At 38.8% G+C, this 17,113-nt stretch overlaps 1 protein-coding gene across 1 annotated transcript in view; it reads right to left on the reverse strand.

Moving 5' to 3' along the window:
* The window catches only part of LOC105618653, a 6,762-nt gene extending 411 nt beyond the window's left edge, over nucleotides 1–6,351 (reverse strand). The window contains exons 1-10 of the mRNA XM_012200181.1: nucleotides 4,799–6,351; nucleotides 3,241–3,743; nucleotides 2,381–2,572; nucleotides 2,038–2,266; nucleotides 1,677–1,784; nucleotides 1,473–1,548; nucleotides 1,212–1,362; nucleotides 810–1,030; nucleotides 591–725; nucleotides 6–132 (exon numbers count right to left, since the gene is read on the reverse strand). Of these exons, the coding sequence (XP_012055571.1) occupies nucleotides 6–132; nucleotides 591–725; nucleotides 810–1,030; nucleotides 1,212–1,362; nucleotides 1,473–1,548; nucleotides 1,677–1,784; nucleotides 2,038–2,266; nucleotides 2,381–2,572; nucleotides 3,241–3,743; nucleotides 4,799–6,351 (3,295 nt within the window). The remainder of the gene's footprint in view (nucleotides 1–5; nucleotides 133–590; nucleotides 726–809; nucleotides 1,031–1,211; nucleotides 1,363–1,472; nucleotides 1,549–1,676; nucleotides 1,785–2,037; nucleotides 2,267–2,380; nucleotides 2,573–3,240; nucleotides 3,744–4,798) is intronic.
* Nucleotides 6,352–17,113: the final 10,762 nt, after the last annotated feature.

Below are 17,113 nucleotides of genomic sequence, written 5' to 3' on the forward strand. Positions count from 1 at the left end.
CGGACGTATTCTCTCCTTTTCAGTGTCTCTATCGTCAGCTACTGTCCACTCGGGATCATTGGGATCCTCACCATCTATATCGCAACAAGCTGATTCGGTCGAATCCGATTCGGGAGAATCCATTTCAGCTTCCTAGAAACGTAGAAATACAAATAGTTAAGCACGACTGTCATCGTCGGCAATCATCTATTGGCCCAATTGATCGCTTTGCGAAAAAATTCTATTTAAGGTTGCAAGCTCTCATATGGCAGCTGCGTGAACCAAGGAGCAAACTAGAGTTGTGTAAAATTCTATAACGTATAGAAAGTAACGATCGCATTAATTTAACGCGATATTTTTTCATCATTAAACATTTGCTAATTGCGTGTGTCTATGTGTATGTGAGATGAAAAATAAAATGAATTACGTTACAGAAGTATGAAGCGTCAAGTGGTACTGCTTACCGGAAATAGCCTCGAGAGGAGCCATGAAAGTTGGCTCAAAGTGTATATTAATAGTCAGTACTAGCACCCACATACATTTTATATAATTAAATTTTCTCACTTAGATACTCGATGCAAGAGATATTAGTACAAGTACAACGTACGTACATCATCGCCCTTATCTTCCTCGCGGGAACATAAAGACGTCGACGAAGCTTGCCAATGTCCGTCCGGCATCACTTCCAACATTTTGTCATAAGCTTCTTCAGATAATGGGAATACTCTTGGCTCATACGGCAATATCTGTATCAAACAATTTCAGGAACATTACAATATCACGTGATATTTATTTAAACGATACGAGATATCATTACCGCGTGTATTTACCTCGTTATCATCTTCGGTAAATGCGACTGTGGTATCATCTTTCCCAAGTCTCAAAGAGGGCATAGTGCGACGTCGCAAAGAATTTTGTAAAGCAGACGATCGGTGCGAATCTAAACCCGATGACTCTGTGTCCTGCACCTGAGACGGAGTGGCAGGTGGAGACGTGATTGGAGACGTCACGTTTCCACCAAAGTCACTGCTCGCGTGCGGCGACATAGGATCTAAAAGAGAATTTTTTTTTCCTATAAAGTTACAATTTCATCGATTTTTTTATTAAATAGTTGTGCCGAAGACAACTAATTAAAAAAATATCTTGAAGAAAAAAGATAATATAATTGAAATGAATTGAATGAACAGCTCTTAATAATGATAAAAATTCATGATAAACGCAGAGCAACATACCTGGCGTGTTCGCACCGCTGTCTGCTCTGCTATCGATACGACGATTATGACGAATACGTGTTTGGTTTGGCATGTATGTCCTACGTTTGTATTCTTCGCGTTCACTACGTTCATGCCTCAGGGCGATTGTTTCGTCCGACAAATCTTCAAACTGTCAATCATATGATCATTGAGTTACAAAAGAGGAAATAATAAGTTGCTTCATTTTTTTACCGCGTTGCTTTTTATCGCGTATAAGCGATTATCTCATTATCTACTTACGTCACTGTCCTCATCAGGCCTGTGCATCACACCATTCTTTACATCCATTTTCGCGGATTCCTCACACAATCTCCATCTTTAATGATAAAAAAAAAATAGAGAAATGTTTTAATGAAATAATAATGACGTCAATTAAATTTGTTTTGTTGAAATTGTTTTTTTAGAAATTGAAACAACTGTGAATTATATAAATATATATCTTACTTTGGTGTTAGTATCTCCTTATATTGTAATTTTTCAGGTCTAGTTGAAGCAGCGACACTATAAGGGATGACTATATTATCGATGTCGTACGAGTTTTGTCGCAAACGCCTGAAAAAAAATATATATTACAAATGAGTCATGGACAGTTCGTGAAACGATATTTTAGTATTTTGTTTTGAATTGATAAGAGCGATAGCAACTGGTGATTTCATGAATATGAAATATAAGTATCCTCCATTTTATATTCTCAAATAGGTACTCGCATTCCATATTATGGAAAACTTCGTATGCGGAATCGATATAGTGATCTCGTTAATGGATAAGTAATCGATGCATAAACGATGCATCAAACAGCGCTTACCCATGTGAATTGGAACTTTTCTCTTTAACAACGTTTTTCTCCGTCGAGGCAGTAACATGTTGCAATGGAGAAGGCACTGGAGATGAGTGTTTGCTGGAACTTGAAAGTGCGCTAACGTCGTCGTCATCCTCAGTCGGCAACTTTGATACTTTTTTCTTCAATCCAGGCACGCTTCTCTCGTGACTAAGTCTATTTCTCTTTTCATTTTTCAACATTTTTCTCTTAATCCCTGTTAAAAGAGGTATACGTCATTTCACACCAGAGAAAAAAACAAAGAGAGAGACTCACTCTTTTAATAAGTAAGAACATAGATTGTGCAAAATAACATCCTTGTAATACGTACGTGCTGTAAGAATAGTAGAGGATGATTTCTTTAATCGCGCGGTATATTTCGTTCTATTAGGAAGTTTCTTATTTCTTCGTTCGTTGCTATCTTTATCTTTCACTCGGGTAACTCGCAAATTGCCTCTCAACATTTTCTGCTGCCACTCCACTGATTTCATAATAGCTTCTAAATGTGTTCCATGTACAATTTCTACAATAAACAAAGGATGTAATAGTCAAAGAAATTTTCGTTATTGTTCAACAAATTTGCACTTTTATTAAAATTTATTAAAAAATTCAAAATTACAGAGAAGATTAAGAGTGTAGATACAATAGAAGAAATAAGGAATAATGATTTCAACCTATATCAAAAATCAGTTACACTAGAATATTTCTGAATATTATCATAAAAGTCTTTTTCATCAATTTCTTAAGCTAATTGACAGTTAATTTGAAGTGTCAACGGATAGTTAATGCATCGCATTTTCTTCTCTGTTTTCCTCTTTTGAGACAACTATTGGTGCTACTGTGAGTTAATCATTAGTTAATTTAATCAAAAATTGGTGAAAGAGACTCTAATAAATTGCAAATGTGTACAACGCATGAACTTTCCTAAGGCTTGTTTTTTTTTCCATACTCCAGAACTGAATTTCTTTGTACGATTTATCTTTTTCTCTCCAATGTAAAAAGAAAAAAAGTTGAACTATGGAAGAAGTTCAATTTTGAGATATAGGACAAAACAAGCCTCTAAATCAGACTTATTGAACAGATCTATTCTAGATTATATACACATATTACGTTCTTATCAACATATAGATATTTTGTATTGAATGAAACAAGAATTTAAACAATTTATATTATATTTACAAATAAACATACCATCAGAGAATGACAACACCGGATGAAAACTGGAATCAACAAGTGCTACACGTTCCTGTACAGAAAGCTGTTCAATTGGTTCTTGTGGCTGCATTGGATCTAGCCTTCCTGTACATAAAGCACATGCAGGCAATACATGATCACAATTGCATCTCACTGTTGACGCTTTAGCTGCACGCTTTGAAACTTCGTGTAGCCTGTCGACTTGCAAAAGCTTTCGCTTTCTATAAAAATTCCATACAAATGGACGCGTCCTACTAGCTGGTAATTCGCCCTCGGACGAATTGCATCGTCCAGTAGAACCTGGTAGAGCGCCACTATATCCATTAACGGTTTCTGCATTTTCAAGAACGACCAGGCCTTTCGCGGCCCTAATCTGCCGTTGCAGATCGTTATGTTGTCTAATTTTGTATTCTAAATCTGATATCTGTGCCTGTAGCCAGATCCACCGTGATGCTACACCTGCACGATCCTGTGCATATCTCCATGCTGCTCTTTTCGATCTGTGCAAATAATGTAACAATACGATTGGCCTACTGATTTGCAAAATTAAAGATCATACGTGGTGTAACAAATCAGTGTAGCCTATTATCGTAAAAACTAGATAGAATGTCGCGACATTAGAGAAGCGTTATTAGCGAGAACTCGACAAATTTTATAATAAATTATTATTTTCAATCTTACCACTTTGTTTTACAGAATTACTTTATTCAAACATAATATGCACAATATTATTGCACAATATTATTACAGACAAAACACGCGTTAAATCTGCATGCCAACATTAAAATATTGTGAACGCGTTTTTCGAAACAGAATATTTCATAAATAAACAAACAATAAAGAATCCAGAACCGAGCCAAAAAACATATTTCGGTTCGTTTTTTTCAATTGCAATAATTAACTTATTATTTATTATATATATATATATTTAAAAAATTTTGAAATTTTTTAGAAACTAAGGAAATTACCGTTTATTTTGATATCAAGGCTCTTGAGTCATGAACAATTAGAAAATAAAAAGCTTTAGAAAGCCTATCTAAAAATCTAGAGCATTTAAAACAATAAAGTTAGACTTTTTATTACGATTTAATGATAAAAATTGAATAATAAAGATTAAATAATTGAAATAGTAATATTAAATAGTAATATTAAATAAATAATACTAATATAATAATACAAAATTAAATATTGTGGATTAAATTACTTGTAACAAAAACTTTACTAAATTACTCTGACAATCATATAGAATTCAGTTATTTATAATAACTTGTTATAATTGTTCATTACATAATATACATAAAAAGTGCAATTGTTCAAAGTAATAATTCAGAAATATCTGGAGTACTTTTTACCTATTCAAATTATATAAATAATCCATTTCTTTATATATTCTTTCTTCTCATAAAGCGACATAATTTTATAATATATTTCTTAAATAAGTACAAAAGAAAAATTAATAAATTGCACAAAATTGATAAAAGCAGAATGTGTAAATGCATTTGTGCTTAATATAAAATTAATATTAATATTAAATCTTTGATTAAGCGTAACTTACATGGACAGACGTTGTTGTTGTGAATTGTTAAATGTCTGCATTTCATCGCAACTTTCTCCACCACTGCTGGATGCTGTACAGTCCGAATCCAAGTTAGATTCCAAAATATGTAATTGCGTGGACAAAGATCCAGCCATATTTTCCACTTCTTCACCATTTAGTTTAACTTGAGGGGTACCAAATACTGGCTGACGATTACCGTTATTGCCAGATGTACCACCCACGTTATCACGTGACCCTCCACCAAAATATCGACACACTCTTTGACGATTCACACTATTACTCTGAGCAACACACATTTTCTCAATTTTCTGCAAGAACGAATGTAAACTACCACCAATCTCGGGAAAGTTTCTTACGTTAGATTTCGAACCAATATTAACCAATTCTTGTAAAAGATATTTTTTTACTCCGTGATGGGCTAATTCGAGAACACCGGTATTCTCTTCCGCCACGTGTCTGCCTATTATTCTCATTTGAAGTTTTCTCAGTCTTCTCATTAAAAACGCGCATCTCCTTTCATTTTCGAATTGTTTCTGTGCCACAATGTCCTGTTGCGATCTCAAACTGTTGGACTTTTGCTGGTCCACTGTGTCCACTGTGATATTCATATTATCGTTGCAAAGACTCATAACATCCACGTCGTTAAGTAAATCCCGTTCGAAGGACGCGAATCCTTCCTCGGGCATAGCAAACATTTCCACGCTGTCGACAGCGCCTTGCACTGGCTCACCACCGTCCGTAGAAATGTTCTCGGTATTTCCCGCGCCCTCTATCGAATTAATGACTTGTAAAATCTCCTCCACGTTGTGCCCGATATCAGCGACATTCGCCATGTTGCACTGCTCGGTCGTGATATCGGTGCCGAAGGCCATGATCTGATCGACATCCAGATTCTTATTGTCTTCCGTTTCGGTCTCATTAGCCACTAGGGGCAAGTCCACACTCGATTTCAAGAAACCCATGTTGTTCGTTTGATCACCCATAGATGGGTCGTTCATTATAATGTCGATCTCCTTCCCTTCGGCGTGACCGGCGTCCGGCAGCGTGACCGGCCGCTCAAAGTCCTCCTCCTCTTCTTCCTCCTCCTCCGCCGCCTCCGCCGCCGCCGGCGCCGCCGCCTGTTGTTGCAAACACGCCGCACCGTTCCTCGATCCGATCAAGTCGGACGCATTCGTAAACGCGGATAGCGAATCGAGGTTGTTTGCATATTTGGAGTTAATGACATCGCGTATGAGGTCCTTTGAGATACCATGCAAGCACTGCTCGTCGATCTTCGACGGTTGCACGTTCGCCGGCACCACAAACTTGGACAGAATCTCACGGTTTTGGCACACCTGCGTGGCCTGATCAGGGGACAGAAAGCCGCTGGCGGCTGGTAGGGTAGGAAGCAAGTTTTCAGGCTTTTGAGGACCACCTTCCGTCAGAGCAGGGGCCATCACTGCCACTGACGCTGCCAGTGCCGCGGCCTCCACATCCAGAGGCTCCCACGACGTGCCACAAAGTGCGCGTCCGCCACTCCTGCACTTCCCGTGCGCCGCGCTCACTCCCATTCATCCATTACTACGGCTCTGTGCTGCCTCCCTTACCGTCCGTCGCGTCGCCCTGTTCACGCTGTTTCAACTTGATTCTTTGTCTTAACTGTTTCCTCTTTTATTTTAATAAACAGTTTATCATTGGCCTGCCATCATCCGCGGCCACGTTATTACGTTGTTTCCACTGTATCTCCCATGTTATCGATTACGAATTTCCATGGTTTATCACAAGATGATACCGATTTCCTGCAAAAATTGAAATATTGCATCATCACCTCATCGCGTTTCATTGCAATTTTAAAAAGTAAACGACTGAAACAACGAGTTATGCAAAATTTTAAAAATAAACAGCTCAGAAATAATTCCAGATATTTTATTTATAATATTTTACTTTCAATTTTCTGCAAACAAGTTTCATGTATCATTCAATGGAAGAATTCTTAAAAAACTTAATGGTGCCAAGCCCTTTAATCGCACGTTCGAACGGGGTTATCTACGTTACGCAAAATTACATAACATTTTTTAAGCTACATAGATAACTGCCGTTGGAGCAGTGCCGCGTGACATGCACACACTCTCAATAGATTTCGTTTCGAAGAAAGCAGAACGAAATTATGGATAATACAAAAATACGAATCTAACTCACTTCGTTTCCACGTTTGAGGAAGCATAGCATACTTGACGTCTTCTTAAGCGTATCCCAAAGTGTCCTTTCGCAACATAAACGAAAACGTCTCACCACAACAATAACGATAACAACGATGACGACAATGATAACAACGGTTCTCTTGTAGTCGTTGCAATGATGCTATTCAGTTTTTCAGGGCGACAACTTCTCAGAGTCGGACTTTGTGCCCGTGCAATAATTCGCAGTCTCTCACCGCTCGCTACAGTTGACGACGTGGCGCTATTAAAATATTTCCGAGCGCATCGAGATAGTAGAAGCTGTCCTGTGTCGCGTACCGCTCTTCTTCTGCGAATGCATCCTGGAAAAGAGAGAAAAGAAAAGGAGGTAACGTCAGGTCACAGACGCCCTACGCTACGCTCACCAAAGACGCGCGCGTTTCTGCAGCGAAAGCTACAAACCACCATCATTAGCTTAATTTCCAGGAAAGCATTTTACGGTCGAGCACTCGCGTCTGAGAATTATCGGCACGTTGATGTTCACCAAGATGCGTCTTGGATGCAGACAGGAACTTTATCGCGCAAATCCATTTCATTTCGGAATATATTTCTTTTCTTTATAAATTTAACTCTGCTTTAATACTTCAATGCCTTTTTCAAGTCTGCAAAGATTTTAGACAGTGCAAATATCGAGAGAATCTCTCGAGACTTGAACGGTACATTAACTGCAATTGGAATAGATTCCCAAGCTGTTCAACAGATGAGTCACACTTAACAACGCGTTACGACATTTAATTTTCAAATGGTTTTATCTTATCAGATTCTTATAAACTTAAGTGTCGGTGATCAAAAAAACTGTACTGTGTTTTATATTTTTTTTGTGAGATACTTGATTCTTTCTGTCTTTCGCTGCATATGTGTGTGTGTGTGTGTGTGTGTGTGTGTGTGTGTGTGTATGTATTTGAAAATAATAGGCTTTTTTATTGCTAAACTGAACTGCAATAAAGCTGGACTTCTCATTTTCGCTACTGAGAAAAAAATTGTTCATTTGATATTCATTTCTATCAATTAGTTTAATTTTAATTTTGATTCAATTAACTCATCTCTTTCAAGAGTTAAAAAAAAGATAAAGAGCAAATCAAATTAAAATTAAAGTTAATTTACTTGGTAAAAACGGGCATAAATTACTTAGCTTTATTTTTTTAATTGGAAAATATATGAATTTAAGTTAAATATAATATGTTTGACTTACACTTATTATCCATTAAAAGAAATAAAGACGAATTAAATTATTTAATCAGACGAACAATTTTTTTTCTTAGTGATCAATTTCAAACATATACCGGATTCATCTCAAGTACAAACAAAAGTTCAGTTATAAAAAAAAGGCTCTCAAAGCAAATCGTGGGACAAAAACAATCGATCATCGATAGCAAAACCGCGCAGTTTGCCTTCTCCTTTCATTTCTTCCGTCGAAGATAATTTAGACCGTACGCAATAAAATTTGAACTTCCAAAGTGCGTCTGACGATACGACGTTGCTATAGTTACAATGTTTGCGGTATTTCAGCGTGGATAATATTGCGCAATAAACATAGCTAGATCGTGGTGGATCTCGCGGGCGCGAACGTGTGGAGCTCAGGCGACTGGTCGAGAAATAAAACGAAATCGACAAATACGGGGAGCGATACGGGGCGTCGAGAACAATTGATAGCAGACGACACGGAGACACCCATCGAGGCGCCCGATACATACACAAATGACTCACACGATGACCGGTGATAATACAAACAACAAATCTCAAATCGATACGATGAGATAGCGTAAATTTTGATTGCGTTTACGAATATATAAGTATTTTTCTCGTCATTAACGTTCCGAGAAACCCACGCACCGAGTCGGTAGAGCCAGCTGATCCACGATTGTGTCGCTTATCAATCAAATTTCTCTCTCCTTATTCTCCCCCTACCGCTCCCTCTTATCAAAGCGTTTCGCTATCAACGTGGAGCTCCGGCGCACGCGTCCTCTTCCGATCTGTCGCGACGCAAAGCGAATGTTGTTAACTCGAGCTTTTTAAAAATCGAACACGGCATTTCTCTCGGTGCGATTTCGATCGGATCTTACGAACTGGATCTCGTGGCGTTCGCGGCGCGTATCTACGGCGCTGCACAATGAAAAAACGACGGAGACGAGGAAGATGAAACGCGCACGAACGCGTGCAATCGCACCGGAAGTAGCCCGATATTTCACTGCGACGGGGTAATCGGGCGTATTGTCGGCCGCGACCAAGTGAGACAAAGGCGAGAGGAAAAAAAGAGAAAGAAATATGGTTACCACGGGATGAGAGGAATCGAAAGCGGACGAAATCCCGAAAGGAAAAAGGATTCGGTGGGAAAGAGGAGGGGGGAGGGGGAGGGGGAGGGAGACTTCGACCGGGAGCGCCGGCGAAGGACGGGCGAAAGCAGAAGGAAAGGGAGGAGGTCAGAGGAGCGGGGAAAGATTGAGGGAAAGGGAATCGAACTGGGCTCTCCCGAGGGTTGCGAATTTCCTTCTTCGCTTACGGGGCGATACACGCCTTCCGGCGCAACGTGTCGTAATTTCATCACGCCGTCGCGGTATACGCACGCACGCACACCAATGCGCGGGCTCGTAACGCAGGCAGGTAAATTAAAGCAGCGGCACACGGTCTGACGCATTACCACGTGATACACTCGCGGCGAATTAATGAAAAAGAACGGACTGCGAATGAAGAGAAAACAAGAGTCGCCGCCACTGCTACTGCTTCCTTCTCCTCCTGTTCCTCGTCATCGTCGTCGTCATCGTCGTCGTCGTCGTCGTCGTCGCCGTCGCCGTCGTCGTCGTCGTCGTCGTCGTCGCCGTCGTCGTCGACCGTACGCCGCGCGCGCGGCATCTATTGCATAACGTGCCGCATCGTGCCGCACATTTTTTTCAAACGTGCGGAGCGAACATACAACACATTTCGCAAGATACTCCGCTCTAAACACGCGGTTGTCGGGAGTCGGGAGCCGGTTTTACGTTGCTCTAGTCATCTATCTGCTCACTGACAAACGGCAGTCACGAAAGATCAAAGAATCTACCGGCTCCATTTAATGAGAACGAAAGCGCTCGACGAAGAACATACAATCTCATAGCAGCAATGAAATAATTTTGCGGATCTCTCTCAGTGCTGTCGCGGCGCGAGAAAACCAGAGAACGCGGGCCCTCACCGCGAAAGGACGCGCCACTCTGCTCAATCCGGAATCGGCCACTATTACCTCGAACTCCCCGTCGCGCCGCGCCGCGCCACGCCGCGCGCTCCCGCGTTCCGTTCACGCGACGAGGAGAGTATCGAGCGCGTTTTACGCCGTCGTCGCGTCGAGGAGCAGCACATCCGACCCGAACAAACACACGCGAACACGCAGGCGATATGACCAGGGGCCGCGACGACGACCGATATCATCCACCTCCACCTCATCTACCACCTCCTTCTCCTCTTCACCTCCTCTCCTCGTCGTCGCTTCGAACGATGAAGACGCCGCGAACAGGAACACGCCCGCGCGTCGTTCGTATAAAAACGAGCGGCTTCCTCCGTGGTGCCGCCACCGAGACGATCGGTCGTCTCGCAATGTACAATGGCGGAGCAAAAAACAGGCCTCGAAGGTAGTCGCTTCCCTCGGATTCACGGGTTACAACGTACGCTCTCCTTCCTTTCTTACTCGCTCGCTCACTCACTCGCTCGTTTCTCTCTCTCTCTCTCTCTCTCTCTTCTGTCTCTCCCTCTCTGCCCTTCACACTAGATTCTCGCACTCTCTTTCTCCTATGCTACCCTCGCGCGCGCGCTCTTTCTCTCTCTCACTCACTCTCTCGTCCTCACTCTCCCGCTTCCTCCCTATCTCTATCTCGCTCGCTCTCACCTCTTCGTGGCCGGGCTCGGCATGCTCTCGTGGGATAGCGCCGCAGGCTTTAGCGAGGGAACGCTGCCTGGGCTTCGGCCCTAGGGGGCCACTCGCGCACAACACCACCTCGTGCACGATGTCACCGGTACAAGCCACGCACCGATCTCGGACTGTGACTACGTCCGTCACACCCAGAAACGCACACGATAATCCCGTCGTTCGCGCTCGGCTGCTCTCGTCCACCGTCGATCTCCGTTTGCGAGACGACGCGCGCGCGTTCTCTCCTCGCTCTCTTTCTCGCTCTCTCTCTCTCTCTCTCTCTCTCTTCTCTCTCTCTTCCTCTCTTTCCACGTCCGCGTATTCCTCTCTCCCTCGCTCTCTTCTCACGTAACTGTCGTCACGGTACGTCGTACGTGCTACACATCAGCCATCCGCGGTGCTTCCTTTCTTCCACGCGCAAAAGAAGCACGCCCGAAGCATGCACGCACGCACGCACGAGACACCGTCGCGTGAAACGCCTCGCACACGGCGGCGAGGTGATAGCCGTTAAAACCACGCGCGATCGGCCAATATAGACGCGCACGTTCCGTCAGCTCTTCCTCAGAGCCGCTTTACGCTTTACGGAAAGTCGCACTCGACAATGCTCGGCAACGCGACGCGAGCTATTTATCAATAATATATATAGAAGATTCGACCAACTTCGTTTGCCACCATCACCATGATGCCATCGCGCGCGATCGACCAATACTGCAGCTCCGCTGACCGGATGTGGCCTTCGTGAGCCACGCCATCCAATCGGATTCGTTCATTGCTGCCGCAACGTCCGATCGGTCCGATGCTAAAGTCCGACCCGCAAACCCGCCGCAACGGCGCGGCGGCGCGAACGCGCGCCTTTCCGCCGCGCATGCGCGCCGCTCCGCGATTGGCCGGCGCCGCGCGCGCTTCGCGCGAGCGCCAAATTCAAACCGAAATTTGCCCATCACGGTGAACTCTCACGCCCGATTACGCTCGTATCTCTCTTCTCTCTCTTACGTTCTGTATTTCGAAAATTTATATAGCACACTTCGATACAAGAGCCCGTCTTGAATATGTTATCGCGAATTGCGACTTTGTTTCAAGGCTCTGATCGTTCCAAATATGGCATCGCATTGCGTCGCGCGACGTAGGCGTGAGATTGCCGATCGTATGACGATTGTGAGAACCGGAATACAAGATCAGGAGACCCTTTCAAATAGCATTCCATATGTTTAAAAGGAGTAAGCGTGATTTGTATTAATAATTAATAATTAATAGTTGAGATACCTACTAATGTTCGTGTTCCTCCTGTCTCGCAGAATCATGCGATGTGGCGCAATCGACGAGATTACACTTTTACGCGAGGCTCGAGCAACTCGATCGTGCGACACGCAACGTATTGCACCTGTCGATCGAAGCTTGCATCAGATATACGGAATTTCCTGATTTATTCGCCGACCTGACAATTTGCATAGTGTCGCCGTCAGATGTCGCGCCAAGTGCCATCTAGCGCCCCGATTAGTCGATCGATACAAAAACTTTTGACCATCAGTTTTAATATCGAAAAAGATTTTAAACCTGTATTCTTTGTGGCTAAATTAGTTTAAATTTCTTACATTTAAAATGAAATAGATATTATATATATATTTAAAATTTGAAAAATGAAAAATATATAATGCGCTTCAGTAGAAAAGAGAAATAAGAAAAATAAGAAATAGGTCTCGTGTTTAAAAGTTATCGACCATGAATAAATTTTCACTATTATCAATCACGATTGTGCGTTTACGTGCAAAATATAATTTGCATCTACGTGAATACAACATAAACTATAGAAATTGTTTTACATAATTTATATAATATAAATAATACAAATTATTATATTTTACACATAAACGCATAACTTTGATTAGTGGCCGTAAAAATTTATTTATGTATCATCTAATAAACAATTGTTTAAGTATAATTATATAATTATACTTATAATTTCTAGTTTGTGTAACTATTGATACACACAATGTAATTCATCGTTATAGATTCCGCTAAATATATATATATATATATATATATCTAGAAATTATAGTAAGTATAATTATATAATTATATAATTATAAGTTTAATTATATAATATTTCATTGTCAAAGGCAGAAAATTTACTATCTTAGAAAAATTCAGTGTACTTGAATTATTCTTCATAACGTGAATAAAAAGTAAGATGAAATAAAAGAATACATTTTGTAAAGGATGAACAATACATTCAAAATTTCTGATTTTATAATTTCAAGATAACGTTAATCTTTTTCTTTACAAAAACATTTTAAATATCACAAAAGAATCATTTTTGCACATTAAACCTCAATTATTTCGAAAATCTGATGTGGTAATGAAATTTAACTTGCGACATTGTTTTCAGCATCCAAAAATTTATAAGAAACACCTTATCTAATTAAAAGAAACAGTTTTTTGTAAATTAATATTATCTTTATTCATAGTTTATGAATGTACCATCAAATTCATTTATCGACACCATGATTTTATCGACAGTCGAAAATATGATATATAATTCACATTATTTTATAAAAATGATGTTGATACCACTAGCATACGATGGCTTTCGCCTATCATGCGAAAAAAACTGCCATGGCCCTTAAAACATACATAAATAGAAAGGACATTGCCTATACTTGTCTATGGCTCGCGTTGATACAAACATTTGTGCGAGAAAAAAAAGATAGTAGCGGGTGATATTTCATTTGTGCGTTTTTGTCACGTTTTTTCAAACCTGTTGATTGGCTATGGGATAGAAAGATCCGAGGATCTCTCAGTTCTGTACACATTTGTCGTACAACAAAAACGCACAAATGAAATAGCACTCTAAGGGATAAATGTTCTCAATGCGCCGGCGTCGGTTCCGGCGTTCCTTGTTCAAGTATCGCGTGTGTGGAATCGGGAAGCAGCGATTGTGAAGTTTATTTTCCTCACTTGTAATAAGAAGATAAAAAAGAAGTGTAAAAAGAAAAAAAATTATAAAATAAATAATAATATAAATCTAAATTCTTTTTTATGCTAATTTACACAAAACGTACACAGAACATAATCTACACATCATAAAATGACAGTCACCTAGTTTTCACCGAAGGTTTAATCCGGATCAGAATATATTGTACTCTCGTTCGACTGTAACAGGGGAATACTCGACAGTTGGTTGGTTCTTACATTCTGATCCGGATTAAATCCTCAATGGAAATTAGGCCAGCGATGATGGACAGCAGGAACGAGGAACAGACGCATGCGCTTTACCAACATTTATCCGTTACTATCTTTCTCCCTCACACAGATGTTTGCATCAAGCTCAGCGCTCTTATTCCTCTTCCATTTATATATGTTTTAAGCCATGATCTCTCTCAGGTTTGTATGTTACGTTATATGAATAGATTTGTATTTAAAATAAACTTTTTATTATTTGAGAATAAAAGGGAAAATATAATATAATTGTCGATAAAATGATTACAAAGGAGAAAAAAGCAAAAGATAGAAGAGTAAGAAACAGGAAACAAAGAGCACATTGTAGAATAGACTTAAAAAAATAGTAAAAAGTAAGAAACACGAAACGAAAAGCATATATTGTATAATCATAAATCATGGAAAGAGGATTTTATTTGACTATATTGTTAAACTAGTTCATTTTAGTTTCATCATGTATGAGGTATATGTATATAATTTTTAATTATTATATATACTTTTTTTAAATATATTTATTAATACTTAATAATTGTATAATATTTTTGCAGCGACATTAGACATGAACATTCAGATGATAACTCATTTTCCATTTGTGAAATTTTCATTTTGAAAACTGTCAATATTTCGAAATATCAATCCGATAGTGATGATCTTAATCAAATCAAACGTTTCGCACATTTTCCAAACTTAAGGGAAGAAACGTATGTAGAAAGTTGAAAAAAATCAAAATTTTTTTTTCATAAATCAATAGTTTGTAACATATAGAATGTCAAAAAAGCAAAATATAGAAAATCGTATAACTAAATTCGAAAACTTTAAACGCGTTTTTCTCGAAACGACAATTCCCGATAAAAAATTGTTTATGCATATATATAAATATGTATAAACATACATAAATATTTATAAACATTTATATATGAAATATGTCTATACATGTTCATACATCCTTCTTCTTTTGTAATATTACTTTTTACTAATAGAAATAATAATGTGAAATAATAAATAAAAATGTGAAAACATAAAAAAATAATGAAAAGAATAATTTTCGCATTGTTTGTTTTAGAAAAAAACAAATTTGGAAAAATGCTATTTCTTCAGGATTTTTCTTACGCAACTTCCCAATCATCCAATTTGTGCCTGCTTGATATACACGTTGGCATTCCCAGACAATCACTATAATATTTGAATTTAATAGCTTATGATATAGTAAAAAAAATCAATTACATTTATAATTTATTACTATACAGATAAGATTTATATTATAAATTTATACATATTGAATATTTATCGTGTTTCGATATTTTTGAGAACGATCGACTGTCGATATACGTGTTCTCAATTAATTAAAGACTGATGGTAATCGCCACATGATAATTTTCCTATAAATCTGTTAATATATTATGCGAGAGATGGCGACACAAGTCTAATTTGGCACCGAGCTCTCGACTTGAGAGTCATGCTCGAGTCTCGAGCATGTAATTTGCGAATACGGAAGTCGTCCTGTTCGAACAAAGTTGGAGATTCTCACATTCGGTAATTACATCATATTTTATTTATTATATTTATTTCCAGAGAGTACAAAGTTGTCTAAAAGATGACTAAATTGTTATAAAAATATCTTTTAGTGAAAGAATATAATTGACGAAGAGGTGACTAAAAGATGACAACACTGCTAGTCATCTTTAGCCTTATCCATATGGATAATTAAAGGAGGACTTTTTTGGATATCTTTTAATCGTTTTTAAGACTTATTTTATATTTTGGCACATATTTAATAGCACCGAATTCCTAAATTAATTCTTTCACAACACGAAAGAAATTGCATGACTGACAATTATACATTTCATTTCTAGATTCTGCAATGTTTATCGTGTCCTATGTGCAAGAATCATTATCTTTCATCATAGTTCCCTTTAGGGACTCGATTACAAATAATATTTTATTAGTGTTCATTAGAATACAAGTAAAATTTCTCATAATGCACCTTTTATTCTATCTTGTATGATTTTCAAACAAGAAGTTATCTTTTCGACAAAATTAAAAGATGTCTTATAGACATATCTTTTCGTTTTGCTGAAAAGACAATCTAAAAACGATGTCTTTTCGTCATCCTTTAGACATTTTTTTCTTTTCGCTTTGTCGAATCAACTTAAAAAAGATCTTTTTTCATTATTTTTTAGTATTTTGTGTTATCTGGGTTATCTTGTGTTATCTGTATTATCAGTCTGAAAAACATGTCTGTTTCTTACATTGAAGCAAAATTCATAACTTGTCGAATATCGAGTTTATCTTACAATTAGATTCTAATTCATTCTGAATTTTTTATATTTTTCATTTCTTTTCTCTCCATATCTAATTGTACATATATTTCAAATACGAAAAATGTAATGTAATGCAACTATAAATAAGTAAATAGAACTCGGTCTCTTGATTCATGATCAATACTTAATCTTCATTTTTTAAACTATTGATACAAAAATACAAAAGACTTTTTTTTCATCAGAGATATTTTTCAGTAATTAAATATGGAAGACGGAATCTAGTCAACTTCACATATGAACTCGAATCGTAACCTGGTCAGCGGAGAAACGTGATCCTCGGATACATTTTATCATGCAGATTTAGCCCAATATTTTCAGAATAATTTGCATAAATCCAAACAATTTTTCTCACGACTGATCGGCATCAGTTGGGAAATTAATTAAAATCACTTGCTGGGCGACCGCTGTTTTTACGAACGTTTCGATTAATCGATGCGAATGATACATATCGTTTCGCGAAATTTCGAAATATGTGACTGAAAAATACGCAGGAATAAGCAAGAACGGTAAAGAGAGAAATGTAGACGCGGATAAAATTGAGAGAGAGAGAGAGAGAGAGAGAGAGAGAGAGAGAGAGAGAGAGAGAGAGAGAGAGAGAGAGAGAGAGAGAGAGAGAGAGAGAGAGAGAGAGAGAGAGAGAGAGAGAGAGAGAGAGAGAGAGAGAGAGAGAGAGAGAGAGAGAGAG

The sequence above is a fragment of the Atta cephalotes genome (genome assembly GCF_000143395.1).
Source record: "Atta cephalotes unplaced genomic scaffold scaffold00017, whole genome shotgun sequence".
Taxonomy (NCBI): Eukaryota; Metazoa; Arthropoda; class Insecta; order Hymenoptera; family Formicidae; genus Atta; species Atta cephalotes.